The following is a 13,534-nucleotide window of genomic DNA, read 5'->3' as shown; positions in this document are numbered from 1 at the left end:
CAGGAGACAGAATTTGGCAGCTTGGCTGTGTGAGACAGGATCAGCGACAAGAGACAGAATTTGGCAGCTTTAGCTGTGCGAGGCAGGATCAGCGGTAAGAGACAGAATTTGGCAGCTTTGGCTGTGCGAGGCAGGATCAGTGGTAAGAGACAGAATTTGGCAGCTTTGGCTGTGTGAGGCAGGATCAGCGGCAAGACAGAATTTGGCAGCCTTGGCTGTGCGAGGCAGGATCAGGGGCAAGAGAGCTGCCAAATTCTGACTCCTGCCTCGCACAGCCAAATTCTGTCTCTTGTCTCTTACAGAATTTGGCAGCTTTGGCTGTGTGAGGCAGGATCAGCGGTAAGAGACAGAATTTGGCAGCTTTGGCTGTGTGAGGCAGGAGACAGAATTTGGCAGCTTTGGCTGTGTGAGGCAGGAGACATAATTTGGCAGCTTTAGCTGTGCGAGGCAGGAGACAGAATTTGGCAGCTTTGGCTGTGCGAGGCAGGATCAGCGGTAAGAGAATTTGGCAGCTTTGGCTGTGTGAGGCAGGATCAGCGGTAAGAGACAGAATTTGGCAGCTTTGGCTGTGCGAGGCAGGATCAGCGGTAAGAGACAGAATTTGGCAGCTTTGGCTGTGCGAGGCAGGATCAGCGGTAAGAGACAGAATTTGGCAGCTTTGGCTGTGCGAGGCAGGATCAGCGGCAGGAGACAGAATTTGGCAGCTTTGGCTGTGCGAGGCAGGAGACAGAATTTGGCAGCTTTGGCTGTGCGAGGCAGGATCAGCGGTAAGAGAATTTGGCAGCTTTGGCTGTGTGAGGCAGGATCAGCGGTAAGAGACAGAATTTGGCAGCTTTGGCTGTGCGAGGCAGGATCAGCGGTAAGAGACAGAATTTGGCAGCTTTGGCTGTGCGAGGCAGGATCAGCGGCAGGAGACAGAATTTGGCAGCTTTGGCTGTGCGAGGCAGGATCAGCGGCAGGAGACAGAATTTGGCAGCTTTGGCTGTGCGAGGCAGGATCAGCGGCAGGAGACAGAATTTGGCAGCTTTGGCTGTGCGAGGCAGGATCAGCGGCAGGAGACAGAATTTGGCAGCTTTGGCTGTGCGAGGCAGGAGACAGAATTTGGCAGCTTTGGCTGTGAGAGGCAGGAGACAGAATTTGGCAGCTTTGGCTGTGTGAGGCAGGATCAGCGGTAAGAGACAGAATTTGGCAGCTTTGGCTGTGCGAGGCAGGAGACAGAATTTGGCAGCTTTGGCTGTGTGAGGCAGGATCAGCGGTAAGCGACAGAATTTGGCAGCTTTGGCTGTGTGAGGCAGGATCAGCGGTAAGAGAATTTGGCAGCTTTGGCTGTGTGAGGCAGGATCAGCGGTAAGAGAATTTGGCAGCTTTGGCTGTGTGAGGCAGGATCAGCAGCAGGAGACAGAATTTGGCAGCTTTGGCTGTGTGAGGCAGGATCAGCGGTGAGAGACAGAATTTGGCAGCTTTGGCTGTGCGAGGCAGGAGACAGAATTTGGCAGCTTTGGCTGTGTGAGGCAGGATCAGCGGTAAGAGACAGAATTTGGCAGCTTTGGCTGTGTGAGGCAGGATCAGCGGTAAGAGACAGAATTTGGCAGCTTTAGCTGTGCGAGGCAGGATCAGCGGTAAGAGACAGAATTTGGCAGCTTTGGCTGTGTGAGGCAGGATCAGCGGTAAGAGACAGAATTTGGCAGCTTTGGCTGTGTGAGGCAGGATCAGCGGTAAGAGACAGAATTTGGCAGCTTTGGCTGTGCGAGGCAGGATCAGCGGTAAGAGACAGAATTTGGCAGCTTTGGCTGTGTGAGGCAAGATCAGCAGTAAGAGACAGAATTTGGCAGCTTTGGCTGTGCGTGGCAGGAGACAGAATTTGGCAGCTTTGGCTGTGCGAGGCAGGATCAGCGGTAAGAGACAGAATTTGGCAGCTTTGGCTGTGTGAGGCAGGTTCAACGGTAAGAGACAGAATTTGGCAGCTTTGGCTGTGCGTGGCAGGAGACAGAATTTGGCAGCTTTGGCTGTGTGAGGCAGGATCAGCGGTAAGAGACAGAATTTGGCAGCTTTGGCTGTGCGAGGCAGGATCAGCGGTAAGAGACAGAATTTGGCAGCTTTGGCTGTGTGAGGCAGGATCAATGGTAAGAGATAGAATTTGGCAGCTTTGGCTGTGCGAGGCAGGATCGGCGGTAAGAGACAGAATTTGGCAGCTTTGGCTGTGCGTGGCAGGAGACAGAATTTGGCAGCTTTGGCTGTGCGAGACAGGATCAGCGGTAAGAGACAGAATTTGGCAGCTTTGGCTGTGCGAGGCAGGATCAGCGGTAAGAGACAGAATTTGGCAGCTTTGGCTGTGCGAGGCAGGATCAGCGGTAAGAGACAGAATTTGGCAGCTTTGGCTGTGCGAGGCAGGATCAGCGGTAAGAGACAGAATTTGGCAGCTTTGGCTGTGTGAGGCAGGATCAGCGGTAAGAGACAGAATTTGGCAGCTTTGGCTGTGTGAGGCAGGAGACAGAATTTGGCAGCTTTGGCTGTGTGAGACAGGATCAGCGGTAAGAGACAGAATTTGGCAGCTTTGGCTGTGTGAGGCAGGAGACAGAATTTGGCAGCTTTGGCTGTGTGAGGCAGGAGACAGAATTTGGCAGCTTTGGCTGTGTGAGGCAGGATCAGAGGCAGGAGACAGAATTTGGCAGCTTTGGCTGTGTGAGGTAAGATCAGAGGCAGGAGACAGAATTTGGCTGTGTGAGGCAGGAACCAGCGGAATGAGACAGGATATAGCAGGCACAGCCTAACGCTTCATATTTTACAACGTGAATTCTTAAAAAAAAAAAGGGGTCAATAGACCGACTAATTCTTGTTTTTGTCTGTTGCTTCAGCTACAAAAGGTTTATACGCTTGTACGAGTCAATCACATTCCTTTCACTATTGAACAACCTGTCATGTTATTGAAAACAATCGCACTCTACAAGCCCGGAACCCACCAACCTTTCTGTCAACCTTTTGTCAGCACGATGTGAGATTTAAATTGAAGATTATAAATGTGCATTGGAAGTCTTTTGAAGAGAAGCTTTTCATCTTATGATCTCCCATATTTAAGAGATTTATTTTCCTTTTTTTTTAAAGTTATTTAAGACAATCAATTGATCAACCTGTCCTAGTTTTGTGATTTTTGAACCCGTACATTTTGCTTTAAAATACAAAAAATTAATTGTTTTTCTGTACAGGTGGATATGAAATATTTATCACCATTGCTGCTCGCGTATGAAGACCGAATTCAGGAAAAGGACAATTTGATTCTGTCATTCGAGGTGAGGAATGATTAGTTTACATGAACACACAGAATAGGCGTTTGGTTGGCAGTAAGATGGTGTAAGCTTACTGTAAGGGTTCCACCTACACATAACTGAATGATTAATATGTACCCTCCTGCAACTTTCACTAGATGCATTGGTTTATCTTTCTGTTTATTTTCCTGCTACAATATTTATTACACCCAGGCTGTTTTTCATATGGGAAAATTTTGCTCAGACACAAAACTAAACCGCTCTGTGGAAAACAATAGTGGAAGGCAGAAAGGTAAAAATATACATGCAAGAGGGTATATATACTATAGGCTACATTTCTATGATTGTTTTCCATTGTGTTTAGATGACAGGCAATCATTTATGCATGTAGTTTTACAGATGATGGAATGTTCTATGGATTATGCAAAGGTGAGATAAATAGCCCCTTGTTAATATAATATTTAGGGCAATATGAAAAGATAGGGAGTTCTTTTCCTAACTGTATGTACAGCTGGGTCTTGCTCTCTTCCTGACTCAGTGCTACTTGTTTCATGTTAATGCAGGGGTCAGGGAACTTTTTTACCTTTTACCCCAAAATATATTTAGATACGCCGACGTTACCCCCTTGATTTGAAATTAAGGAAATCATATAGTAGTGCCCCCCATAGTTATGCCCCTGTAGTAGTGCCCCCATAGTTATGCCCCTGTAGTAGTGCCCCCATAGTTATGCCCCTGTAGTAGTGCCCCCGTATAATTCCCCTGTAGTAGTGCCCCCATATAATGCCCCTGTAGTAGTGCCCCCATAGTTATGCCCCTGTAATAGTGCCCCCATAGTTATGCCCCTGTAGTAGTGCCCCCATAGTTATGCCCCTGTAGTAGTGCCCCCATAGTCATGCCCCTGTAGTGGTGCCCCCATAGTTATGCCCCTGTAGTAGTGCCCCAATATTTATGCCCCTGTAGTAGTGCCCCTGTAGTGCCGCTTGTACAAAAAAAAATACTTACCTTAAGCCCCGTTCCTGCACCTGCCGCCGTCCAGTCCACCTGGCTGCTCCTCGGAACTATGGGAGAGACGTCATGACGTCTCCCCCATAGTGCGCATGGAGAGAGGCGGAAGCTGGAGTTCAGAAGAGAACTCCAGCCTCCGGCTAATGTGGCGCCGCAGGGAAGGAGCCGGGCGCCCGCTGGTAATAACATCTCAGCGGGCGTCCGGCTTAGAGCCTCCCTGCGGCACAGCCGGGCATGCATATGAATCTTTCTATATTATAGAATGATTCATATGCATGCCCAGCTGTCCGTCCATTACCCCCAGGAATTTCATTTTTACCCCACGTGGGGTACTTTACCCCGTTCCCTGACCACTGTGTTAAGGCACTGTCAAAACGTATATATCTGCTAGGATTAGGAATACATATTCATATTCGTTTTAAAGCATAGTATAAGAGTAAGACCATTCTGGAGTCTAAAAGGAATACCTTTTTTATGTGTGTGTATGTATACGTGTGTGTGTGTATGTATATGTGTGTGTGTGTGTATATATGTGTGTGTATGTATATATGTATATATATGTGCGTGTATGTATATATGTATATATATGTGTGTGTATGTATACGTGTGTGTGTGTGTATGTATACGTGTGTGTGTGTGTGTATGTATATGTGTGTGTGTGTATATATATGTGTGTATATGTGTGTGTATTTGTATATATATATATGTGTGTGTATGTATACGTGTGTGTGTATGTGTGTGTGGGTGTGTGTGGGTGTGTGTGTATATATATATATATATATATATATATACATATGTGTGCGTGTATGTGTGTGTGTGTATATATATATATATATATATATATATTTCTACTTCACGGTCCATAGGGTATCCACAGGATACCTTGGGGTATAGGTGTGACGTCAGTCATCGGGCACCATAGAGTTAAGCTTTCAGCCTCCCAGGATGCACTAGGGTCCCCCTCCTATACCCCGCCCCCGAGCCAAGGCACCTCAGTTTCGTTTGGTGCCCGGCCGGAGTCGGGTGCACCTGTTGGAGTGGGGGCTAGAAGAGGCCCTGAAGCTTTTTCTTCATGCAGCTGTGGCTGCACATCTGGATGAACAGCATGGACAGTCAGTCCTGACGTCCATGCTGTCTTCCCCCGCTGGTACCAGAACGCCGGTACCGATCTGGGGATGCTGGTGAGCATCTGGGGTCACAGCTAGCGGTGACCCCAGATGTTCCGGACCATGGCCGGATTCAAGGGGGACAGCAGGTAAGCAGCAGGGTCCCGCGGTGGGTCCCCGCTGTTACATGGTCCACAGTCCCCAGGCAGGGGGCTCCCTGGGGGCTGGCTGCAGCGTGGAGCCAGGTATGAACCTGCGCTTCCACTACCCCCTGGGACAGCGGACCGCAGCAGAGCGGTAGCGCTGCGGCGTCCCGGGGGTTAAATGCATGCCAGGGGAGCGCACCTTCCCTGTCTCACAGCCGGCGCCTCCCCCGCTGCACACAGCCCTCTCTGCACACTGCCGACTGGTCCTGTAGCAGCGCTCCTCCCCCAGGCCAGCCTCCTCTCTGCTCCTCGGCGGCCATCTTTCCAACACATGGTGAACGCTGCTGGAAGCACTGGACGGAAGCATCGTCGTCTGGGTCCCCCCGCATACCTCTCCTCCGATTTGGGTCAGGTCTGTGTATGCTGCGCTGTGTCCTACCAGGCCCTGTGTCTGCGTAGTTGAGTGATCAGCGCTGTTAGTGCAGGAATTGATTTTTCTTTGCATTGTATGTGACTGTGCTAGCGCTGCTGCCTGTAACTTTTCTTCTAACTGTCAGCTTTATTACTGTCCCTTTCCTTTCTGCTAAGACCTTGCGGTGCAGTGCTGCAGGGTGGTCTCTCGCCTATTTAATATATAATTGGTGAGAGGGGTCACATACTTGGTGCCATCATGTCTGAAAGTGATTTTCCTCTCCGGCTACAGTGTACTACGTGTAAAGTACCGTTAGCGGAGGGGGAGGGTAGCGCGGAGGGCCTTTGCCGGCAGTGTTTGTCTATGGCGCGGCCTATTACGGTTACAGCACCGGTACAGGAGCCGCCCTGGGCTTGTTTCGCTCAGGCGCTTACAACCTTAGTGGGCCAGTTAGCTCCGCAGCCCGCGTTTACGCCGATGGGTTTGTCCCAGCAGTCAGTGGTGTCGTCACCCATGCAGGGTTTCCCACGACAATTGGTGGTACGCCACAGTCTCCCTATTTCACCGCTCCCGGTTTCTCAGGAGCCGGCGTGGGTTAACTCCCTGACGATTTCTGTACAGCACTTGTCGGATGTGTTGCAAGGGGAGTCTGTGATGCGGCCACATAAACGGCCGGTGGCGTCTCTGTCGGCTCCTTATGAGGATGACGAGGGGACGTCTTATGATGGGGAGATTCTGGATCCTTACGATCAGGAACCTCTCCATACTAAGGACGCTGACGCTAAGTCCAAGGTATATATTCCTGGACTTATTCGGGCAGTCCGCACAGCCTTGGTGATTGAGGACGAAGTTCCCCCAGCGGCTAAATCCAAGTATGCCTTTTTTAAAGATGTGAAGGGCGATGCCACAGTCTTTCCTCTTTCGAGTAAGTTAGTGGACCATTTAGAGGAGGCGTGGAAACAGCCTGGCAAAAGATACCAGCCGCAGAGGCGCCTGGCAGTGGCTTATCCGTTCGCGGATAATTATTTTGCAAAGTGGGAATCCCCTCCGCAGGTGGATTCTCACGTGACCCGTCTTGTCCGTAGTGCCACATTGCCGATGCCATCCATGTCCTCCCTTAAGGATGTTATGGACCGCAAGGTGGAGAACTGCCTGAAGTCCGCTTATTCCCTGGCGAGGGGGGCAGCACGGCCGGCTATGGCCATTTGTTGGGTTGCCAGAGCGATGGAGCGCTGGGCGGATTCATTAGAGGCGTCTTTTGATTCCGACTGTCCGGCCTAACAGGCGGAGTTGATTGGTAATCTCAGTGATTCGGCCACTTATATCAACGAGGTGGCCTTAGACATTAGTTTTCTGGTGTCTAGAATTTCTTCAGCAGCGGTGGCTGCTCGTCGCACCTTGTGGCTGCGATCCTGGAAGGCGGACGCAGATTCCAAAAAGGGTTTGGAGGCGTTGCCATTTACCGGAGAAGTTCTCTTCGGTCCGGATCTGGACAAGATTGTGGCCACGCTGGCGGCAGCCAAATCGGCTTGTCTCCCGTCGGCCGCTGCTCCTTCTGGTTCTGGACCATCGTCCTTTCGCTCTTATAGGGCCCAGGGCAGGCCCAAACCACAGTCTTTTCCTCGACAGGCTGGCCCTAAGAAATCGGACAAGCCCCGGAAGCAGGCATGGAGTACCAGACGTCCGGCCCCTAAGCCAGATGACAAGCCTGCGGCCTGACGGTCCGGGCCTCCCTTTGGGGGATCCCAGGGTGGGAGGCCGCCTGCTGCAGTTCGCCCAGTGTTGGTCGGTCACTACGACAGACACTTGGGTTCTCGAGGTGGTCTCCCACGGGTAGGCCCTCTCTTTCCGGCACAGACCCCCGGCTCGATTCTTCACCACGGGTCTACCATCAGACCGGAACAAGGCTACGGAGCTGCGGAAGGTATTGCACACTATGCTCCAGGCTGGAGTTATAGTGCCTGTTCCATTCTCCCAGAGGGGCCAGGGTTTCTATTCAAATCTTTTTTTGGTACAGAAACCCAATGGGTCGTATCGTCCGATTCTCAACCTCAAAGCTCTCAACAAGTCTTTGCGGGTACCGAAGTTTCGGATGGAGACCCTACGATCCATCATTCTGGCGCTGGAACCTAGGGACTACATGGTGTCATTGGACATACAGGACGCTTACCTGCATGTCCCTATTCTTTTGCGCCATCAACAGTTCCTCAGGTTTGCAATCCGCAGCGACCACTTCCAGTTTCGGGCGTTACCTTTTGGCCTGGCGACAGCACCACGTGTGTTCTCCAAGGTGATGGCGGTCATGGCGGCTTGTCTGCGGCTGCAGGGAGTCCGCATGTTGCCGTACTTGGACGACCTTTTATTGGTGGCGGGATCTCCAGAGCTCCTTCTACGCCACTTGGACCTGACCATTGTGCTACTGCAACGGCACGGCTGGCTAATCAACTGGCAGAAGTCCACTCTAATCCCTTCTCGGCGGATTCTGCACCTCGGAGCCTTATTGGACTCGGAACAGCAAAGGATCTTCGTGACGGGGGAAAAGATCTCTGCTTTACAGTCGAGGGTGCGCAGTTGTCTGCACAGCCGCCGGGTGTCTCTACACTCGGCGATGAGGTTACTGGGTTCCATGGTGTCGGTGTTCGACATGGTGGAATATGCCCAGTTTCACTCCAGACCTCTGCAGCACCTGATCCTGTCCAAGTGGAACAGGCTCCCTCAGTCTCTGAAGTCCCAGACGATTGTGCTCACCCCGGAGGTTTGCCTGTCCCTTGCCTGGTGGTTACAGACGACCCATCTCAGCATGGGACGTCCGTTCTGGGTTCCAAATTGGGTCCTGTTGACAACGGACGCCAGTCTTCGGGGCTGGGGAGCAGTTTCAGGTCCACACTTGTTCCAGGGCAGGTGGACGCCGACAGAAGCGGAGCTTCCAATAAATATCTTGGAACTCCGTGCGGTCTTCAATGCTCTCCAGCAGGCACATTGGGTTCTCCAGGGTCGCCCAGTACAGGTCCAGTCGGACAACGCTACCACCGTGGCCTACATAAACAGGCAAGGAGGAACCCGAAGTCGGGCGGCTCTCGTAGAGGTGTCTCGGATCCTGGTATGGGCGGAGCGCAATCTTCCGGCCATATCAGCGGTCTTCATCCCGGGAGTGCTAAATTGGGAGGCGGACTTTCTAAGTCGCCAGGACGTTCATCCGGGGGAATGGTCCCTGCACCCGGACGTTTTTCAACTGCTGGTGGACAGGTGTGGTCTTCCAGAGATCGACCTCATGGCGTCCCGGCACAACAACAAGTTGCCGGTGTACGGGTCTCGCACAAGAGACGAAGAGGCGTCTCTGGTGGATGCTCTGTCCGTCCGGTGGACGTTCTGGTTCGCATACCTGTTTCCTCCGGTTTCCCTTCTTCCACGGGTAATCCGGAAATTCAAACAGCAAGGAGGGATGCTCCTGTTGATAGCTCCCGCGTGGCCCAGACGGCACTGGTTCTCAGATCTTCAGGGTCTGTCCGTGGACAGTCCTCTGCGGTTGCCGCTACGACCGGACCTTCTTTCGCAGGGTCCTTGTCTTCACCCGGACCTGGCTCGGCTGTCTTTGACGGCGTGGCTGTTGAGACAGCCATGTTGAGGTCCAGGGGGTTTTCCAGCTCTGTGGTGCGTACCATGTTGCGAGCTCGGAAACCGTCGTCCGCAAGGATATACCATCGCGTGTGGCATACGTTCTTCCAATGGTGTCGACCGAGGTTATGCACCGCGGGAGTTTCGTCTGTCTAGGATACTGGCCTTCCTACAAGCGGGACTAGATCATGGGCTTCGCCTTGCCTCTTTGAAGGTACAGGTTTCGGCCCTGTCTGTCTGGTTTCACCGTAGGATTGCTACAATCCCGGATGGGCGCACCTTTATGCAAGGTGTTCTCCGCATTCAGCCGCCCTTTGTTCCACCTGTGGCGCCTTGGGATTTGGCTGTGGTCCTGAGGGCTCTCCAGGGACCGCCGTTTGAACCACTGGGCTCAGTGGATCTTAAATGGCTAACAGCTAAGACTGTTTTCCTTCTGGCCATAGCTTCGGCCAGACGTGTTTCTGATTTAGGGGCTCTCTCTTGTAGACCCTCTTTCTTGATTTTTTTCATGGGAACAGGGCAGTGCTCCGCACTCGGCCTGAATTTCTTCCCAAAGTTGTTTCCCAGTTTCATGTTAACGAGGAAATCGTTGTTCCGGCCTTTAACTCACCTGGTCTTTCCGTGGGTGAGGCCTCTTTGGATGTTGTGCGGGCCTTAAGGACTTATGTTGACCGCACTTCTTCGTTTAGGAAGTCGGACGCCTTGTTTGTCCTCTGTGGCTTCCGTAAAAAGGGTTGGCCTGCTTCAAAGCAAACTTTGGCAGCCTGGATCCGTATGGCTATTTCTGAAGCTTATCTTCATGAAGGCCTGCCGGTTCCTCCTTCTGTGAAGGCTCATTCCACTAGGTCTGTGGGTCCTTCGTGGGCAGCTAGACGTGGTGCCTCTGCAGTCCAGATCTGCAAGGCTGCTACGTGGTCCTCTGTCCATACCTTCGTGAGGTATTACAGGTTTGACACCTTCGCCTCTCAGGATGCTTCCTTCAGGCGGCGGATTCTCCTTTCTGCACAGGAGCGTCCCCACCCTTAAAGGATACTGCTTTGGGACATCCCCAAGGTATCCTGTGGATACCCTATGGACCCTGAAGTAGAAAATATGAGATATGGTAAGAACTTACCCTTGTTATCTCTATTTCTACGAAGTCCATAGGGTTCCACAGGACTCCCACCCTGTCGCACCTGTGCTGCAGATGGGCTTTGCTCTGGTCACCGGTTTTTCCGTCTCCCTCTGGTGAGAATGTGATTCTTGTGTGTGTCCAGATCTTTTTTCTCTCTCTTCCTTCTCCTCCTCCGGCCTATGGCTTGGTAACTAACTGAGGTGCCTTGGCTCGGGGGCGGGGTATAGGAGGGGGACCCTAGTGCATCCTGGGAGGCTGAAAGCTTAACTCTATGGTGCCCGATGACTGACGTCACACCTATACCCCAAGGTATCCTGTGGAACCCTATGGACTTCGTAGAAATAGAGATAACAAGGGTAAGTTCTTACCATATCTCATATTATATATATATATATATATATATATTTTATGTACTGTGTATTTACAGTATATATGTATGTGTTCGGCCACTGCTTTTTCTACGCCAAGTTCCATTGTGCTCTATATATAGACTCAGTAACTCACAGATATACAAGTGTCGCATGCAAAGTAATCAGCGCAGTCTCCTGGTGCGTCCCCGTCACATCGCATCGCGCTTATGCATTTTCAGCAAAAAGTTGCACTTTGGGCTCTACAGCATAGATAGTATCAGGCTCTGTTGGTTGGTCAATTACAGATGGTTGACCTTCCCCTTTGAGTTGGATGTGACCTAGATGTTAAGGTTATAATGAGAGGGACTCCTATAGCCCCAAAGTGCTACTATTTGCACTGCTGTCCCAGCGTTCATTTCTGTTTTTACCACTGGAGCTGTTTTGTTTGTATCGGGGAAATATTTAATGGGTTAAATACACTAAAATCTTCTAGTTATTTTAGAAAGATTTGAAATGTCAGACCTGCCTGAGATTGTTATCTCTATATTCATGTGGCTTCATAAAACATAATAGCAAATTGATCTTGATTTCAAGCGTGGGGTGATTGTTTGATTAAATTGCGCAGCTCTTAGAGAAGTGTCAAACTGGCGACTTTTCTGCAACGATCGTAAAAATCACAGTTGAAAATCTTTGGTAATGTCTCCATAGATATCTATAAAATGTTACTGGAGGGCACCGCACCAGGGCAGTAGCCCCAGTGATCCCCTGGCTGTTGACCCTGACGATAATATTTTTATATACAGGTAAAATCATATGGAACATGTGTGATGGCACAAAGAATGGACTCGATGCTATTAAGCTGGATTTGTAGCTGCTGGTTTTTTTTCTGGTGTTGAAACCTCAAAATTGCCGAGAGAACCTGCAGTATTTAGAGTAATGATTTTCAGTAGCGAAAATTCAAGAAGATAAATGATTTTCTGCCATGGAAAATTGCAGCCGAAAAATTGCTAGTGTGACGCTGTCCTTACGATTATTTTCACCTGACTTTGTCTTAAAGGGCATTGAAATAAATAGGGAAGACCTGGATTTAAAGTCACTATATATGAGAGGGCTCTCTACATTTCACAGTTTACAGAACATTCCTTTGTGCTGATTATACGGTATATTTTTACCTGTTATGGTGCATACACACGGTCAGATTTTTCCTTCAGATATGAACGATAACGATTTAAAAATCGTTCAGTCGTTCATATCTGAAGGAAAATCGTTCATATCTGACATGCCTGAACGATGGACGATCAACGATGCGCGTTCCCGATGGTCAGATAACGATTTCTGACATCTGATGTGTTTGCAGTCAGACTTGGACGATTCCATTCATTTTAATGCAGTCAAAAATCGTTCAATCGTTCAAATCGTTCAAAACTTTGGTAAAATCGTTCAAATCGTTCAATCGTTCATCTGACAAGTCTGACAAATCTGACCGTGTGTACGCTCCATAAGAGAGAGAAAATAAAGTCAGTATATTACGAAGAGGCCATTTCAATGTTTTACATTGTATATTGTTTTATTTCCATAGTCCTGGTTGCTGTGATCAAATACTTTTTATTTATAAATTTTTTCTTGAATGCAGGAGGAAATCAAAAATTTCAAAGTGCGTGTTAACGAGATCATAGAGGAAAATCAGAACTTGCACCAACTTTTGGCGCAGGACAGACCTGTAACTAATAAAGAATGGTAAATATATATTCGGAGGCACTTCTGATATTCTGGGGGTCAGATTGCAGCTGCTGTTGCAACGTGTGTTCTTAAAGGGCCAGTAAACGCGCCCAAAAAAAATATTTTTGTTCACCCCCTATTTCCCATTAGGCGTGCTCCTTCTCTTCCACTATGCAGGGCTTTAGAAGTCTTGCTAGAGTAAATTTTTTTACCCAAAGCAGTGAAAGGGGCCATCTTCAGCAAGACAGCACGTTCTACTCGCCAGGTTTGAATGACGAACCATTTTTGGGTATATTTAACCAAAAGGGGGTAGGATGGGGTAAGTGTGAATCTTGTATAAAGGCAGCTACTTGCTAAATGCAGAGTGTCATGGTCACGGTCTCTAAAGACTTAAGGGGTGGGCATTCAGACCTGGCCAGCTGAAGTTGCACTTGGTCCAGCCAATAATTGATCCCCTATTACTGTGGGGAAGTGCTAAAATATTTTTTTTTTTTTTTTTTTATTAATCAACTTTATGTGAAAGAGAACAGTAAACCTTTAGGAGTGGCTGTGTGTGTGTGTATATATACATAACACAGAGAGCATAATCTGTGAAAGTGAATGATACCCATGTTTTTCTGCATACTTCTAGCCCCTGTCACCTGACTCCACTTCACTGCAGCCCTACAACCTCAGTGCAGCTTAATAGAACGTGAGCTGACGCCAATAGGAATTGATAAGATTCCGTGTGCAGGGAGGATTCTGGGTTATTCTTGCTAAGTACTGCGATAAGACCCTGAGATGCCCGACATAGATTTAATCGAT

The 13,534-nt window shown here is 49.6% G+C and overlaps 1 protein-coding gene across 3 annotated transcripts in view; it reads left to right on the top strand.

Annotated features, from left to right (window-relative positions):
• CEP89 (centrosomal protein 89) overlaps positions 1 to 13,534 on the top strand; it is a 163,196-nt gene that overhangs the window by 46,498 nt on the left and 103,164 nt on the right. For all 3 annotated transcript variants that reach the window (XM_088451086.1, XM_088451087.1, XM_088451088.1), the window contains exons 11-12: positions 3,204 to 3,287; positions 12,645 to 12,748. In XM_088451086.1, coding sequence (XP_088307212.1) covers positions 3,204 to 3,287; positions 12,645 to 12,748 — 188 coding nt within the window. The remainder of the gene's footprint in view (positions 1 to 3,203; positions 3,288 to 12,644; positions 12,749 to 13,534) is intronic.

The sequence above is a fragment of the Taudactylus pleione genome, unplaced genomic scaffold, assembly GCF_031769625.1.
Source record: "Taudactylus pleione unplaced genomic scaffold, aTauple2 ptg000537l, whole genome shotgun sequence".
NCBI lineage: Eukaryota > Metazoa > Chordata > Amphibia > Anura > Myobatrachidae > Taudactylus > Taudactylus pleione.
Note: the sequence above shows the minus strand (reverse complement) of the source record. Positions and strands in the feature narration are given on the sequence as shown.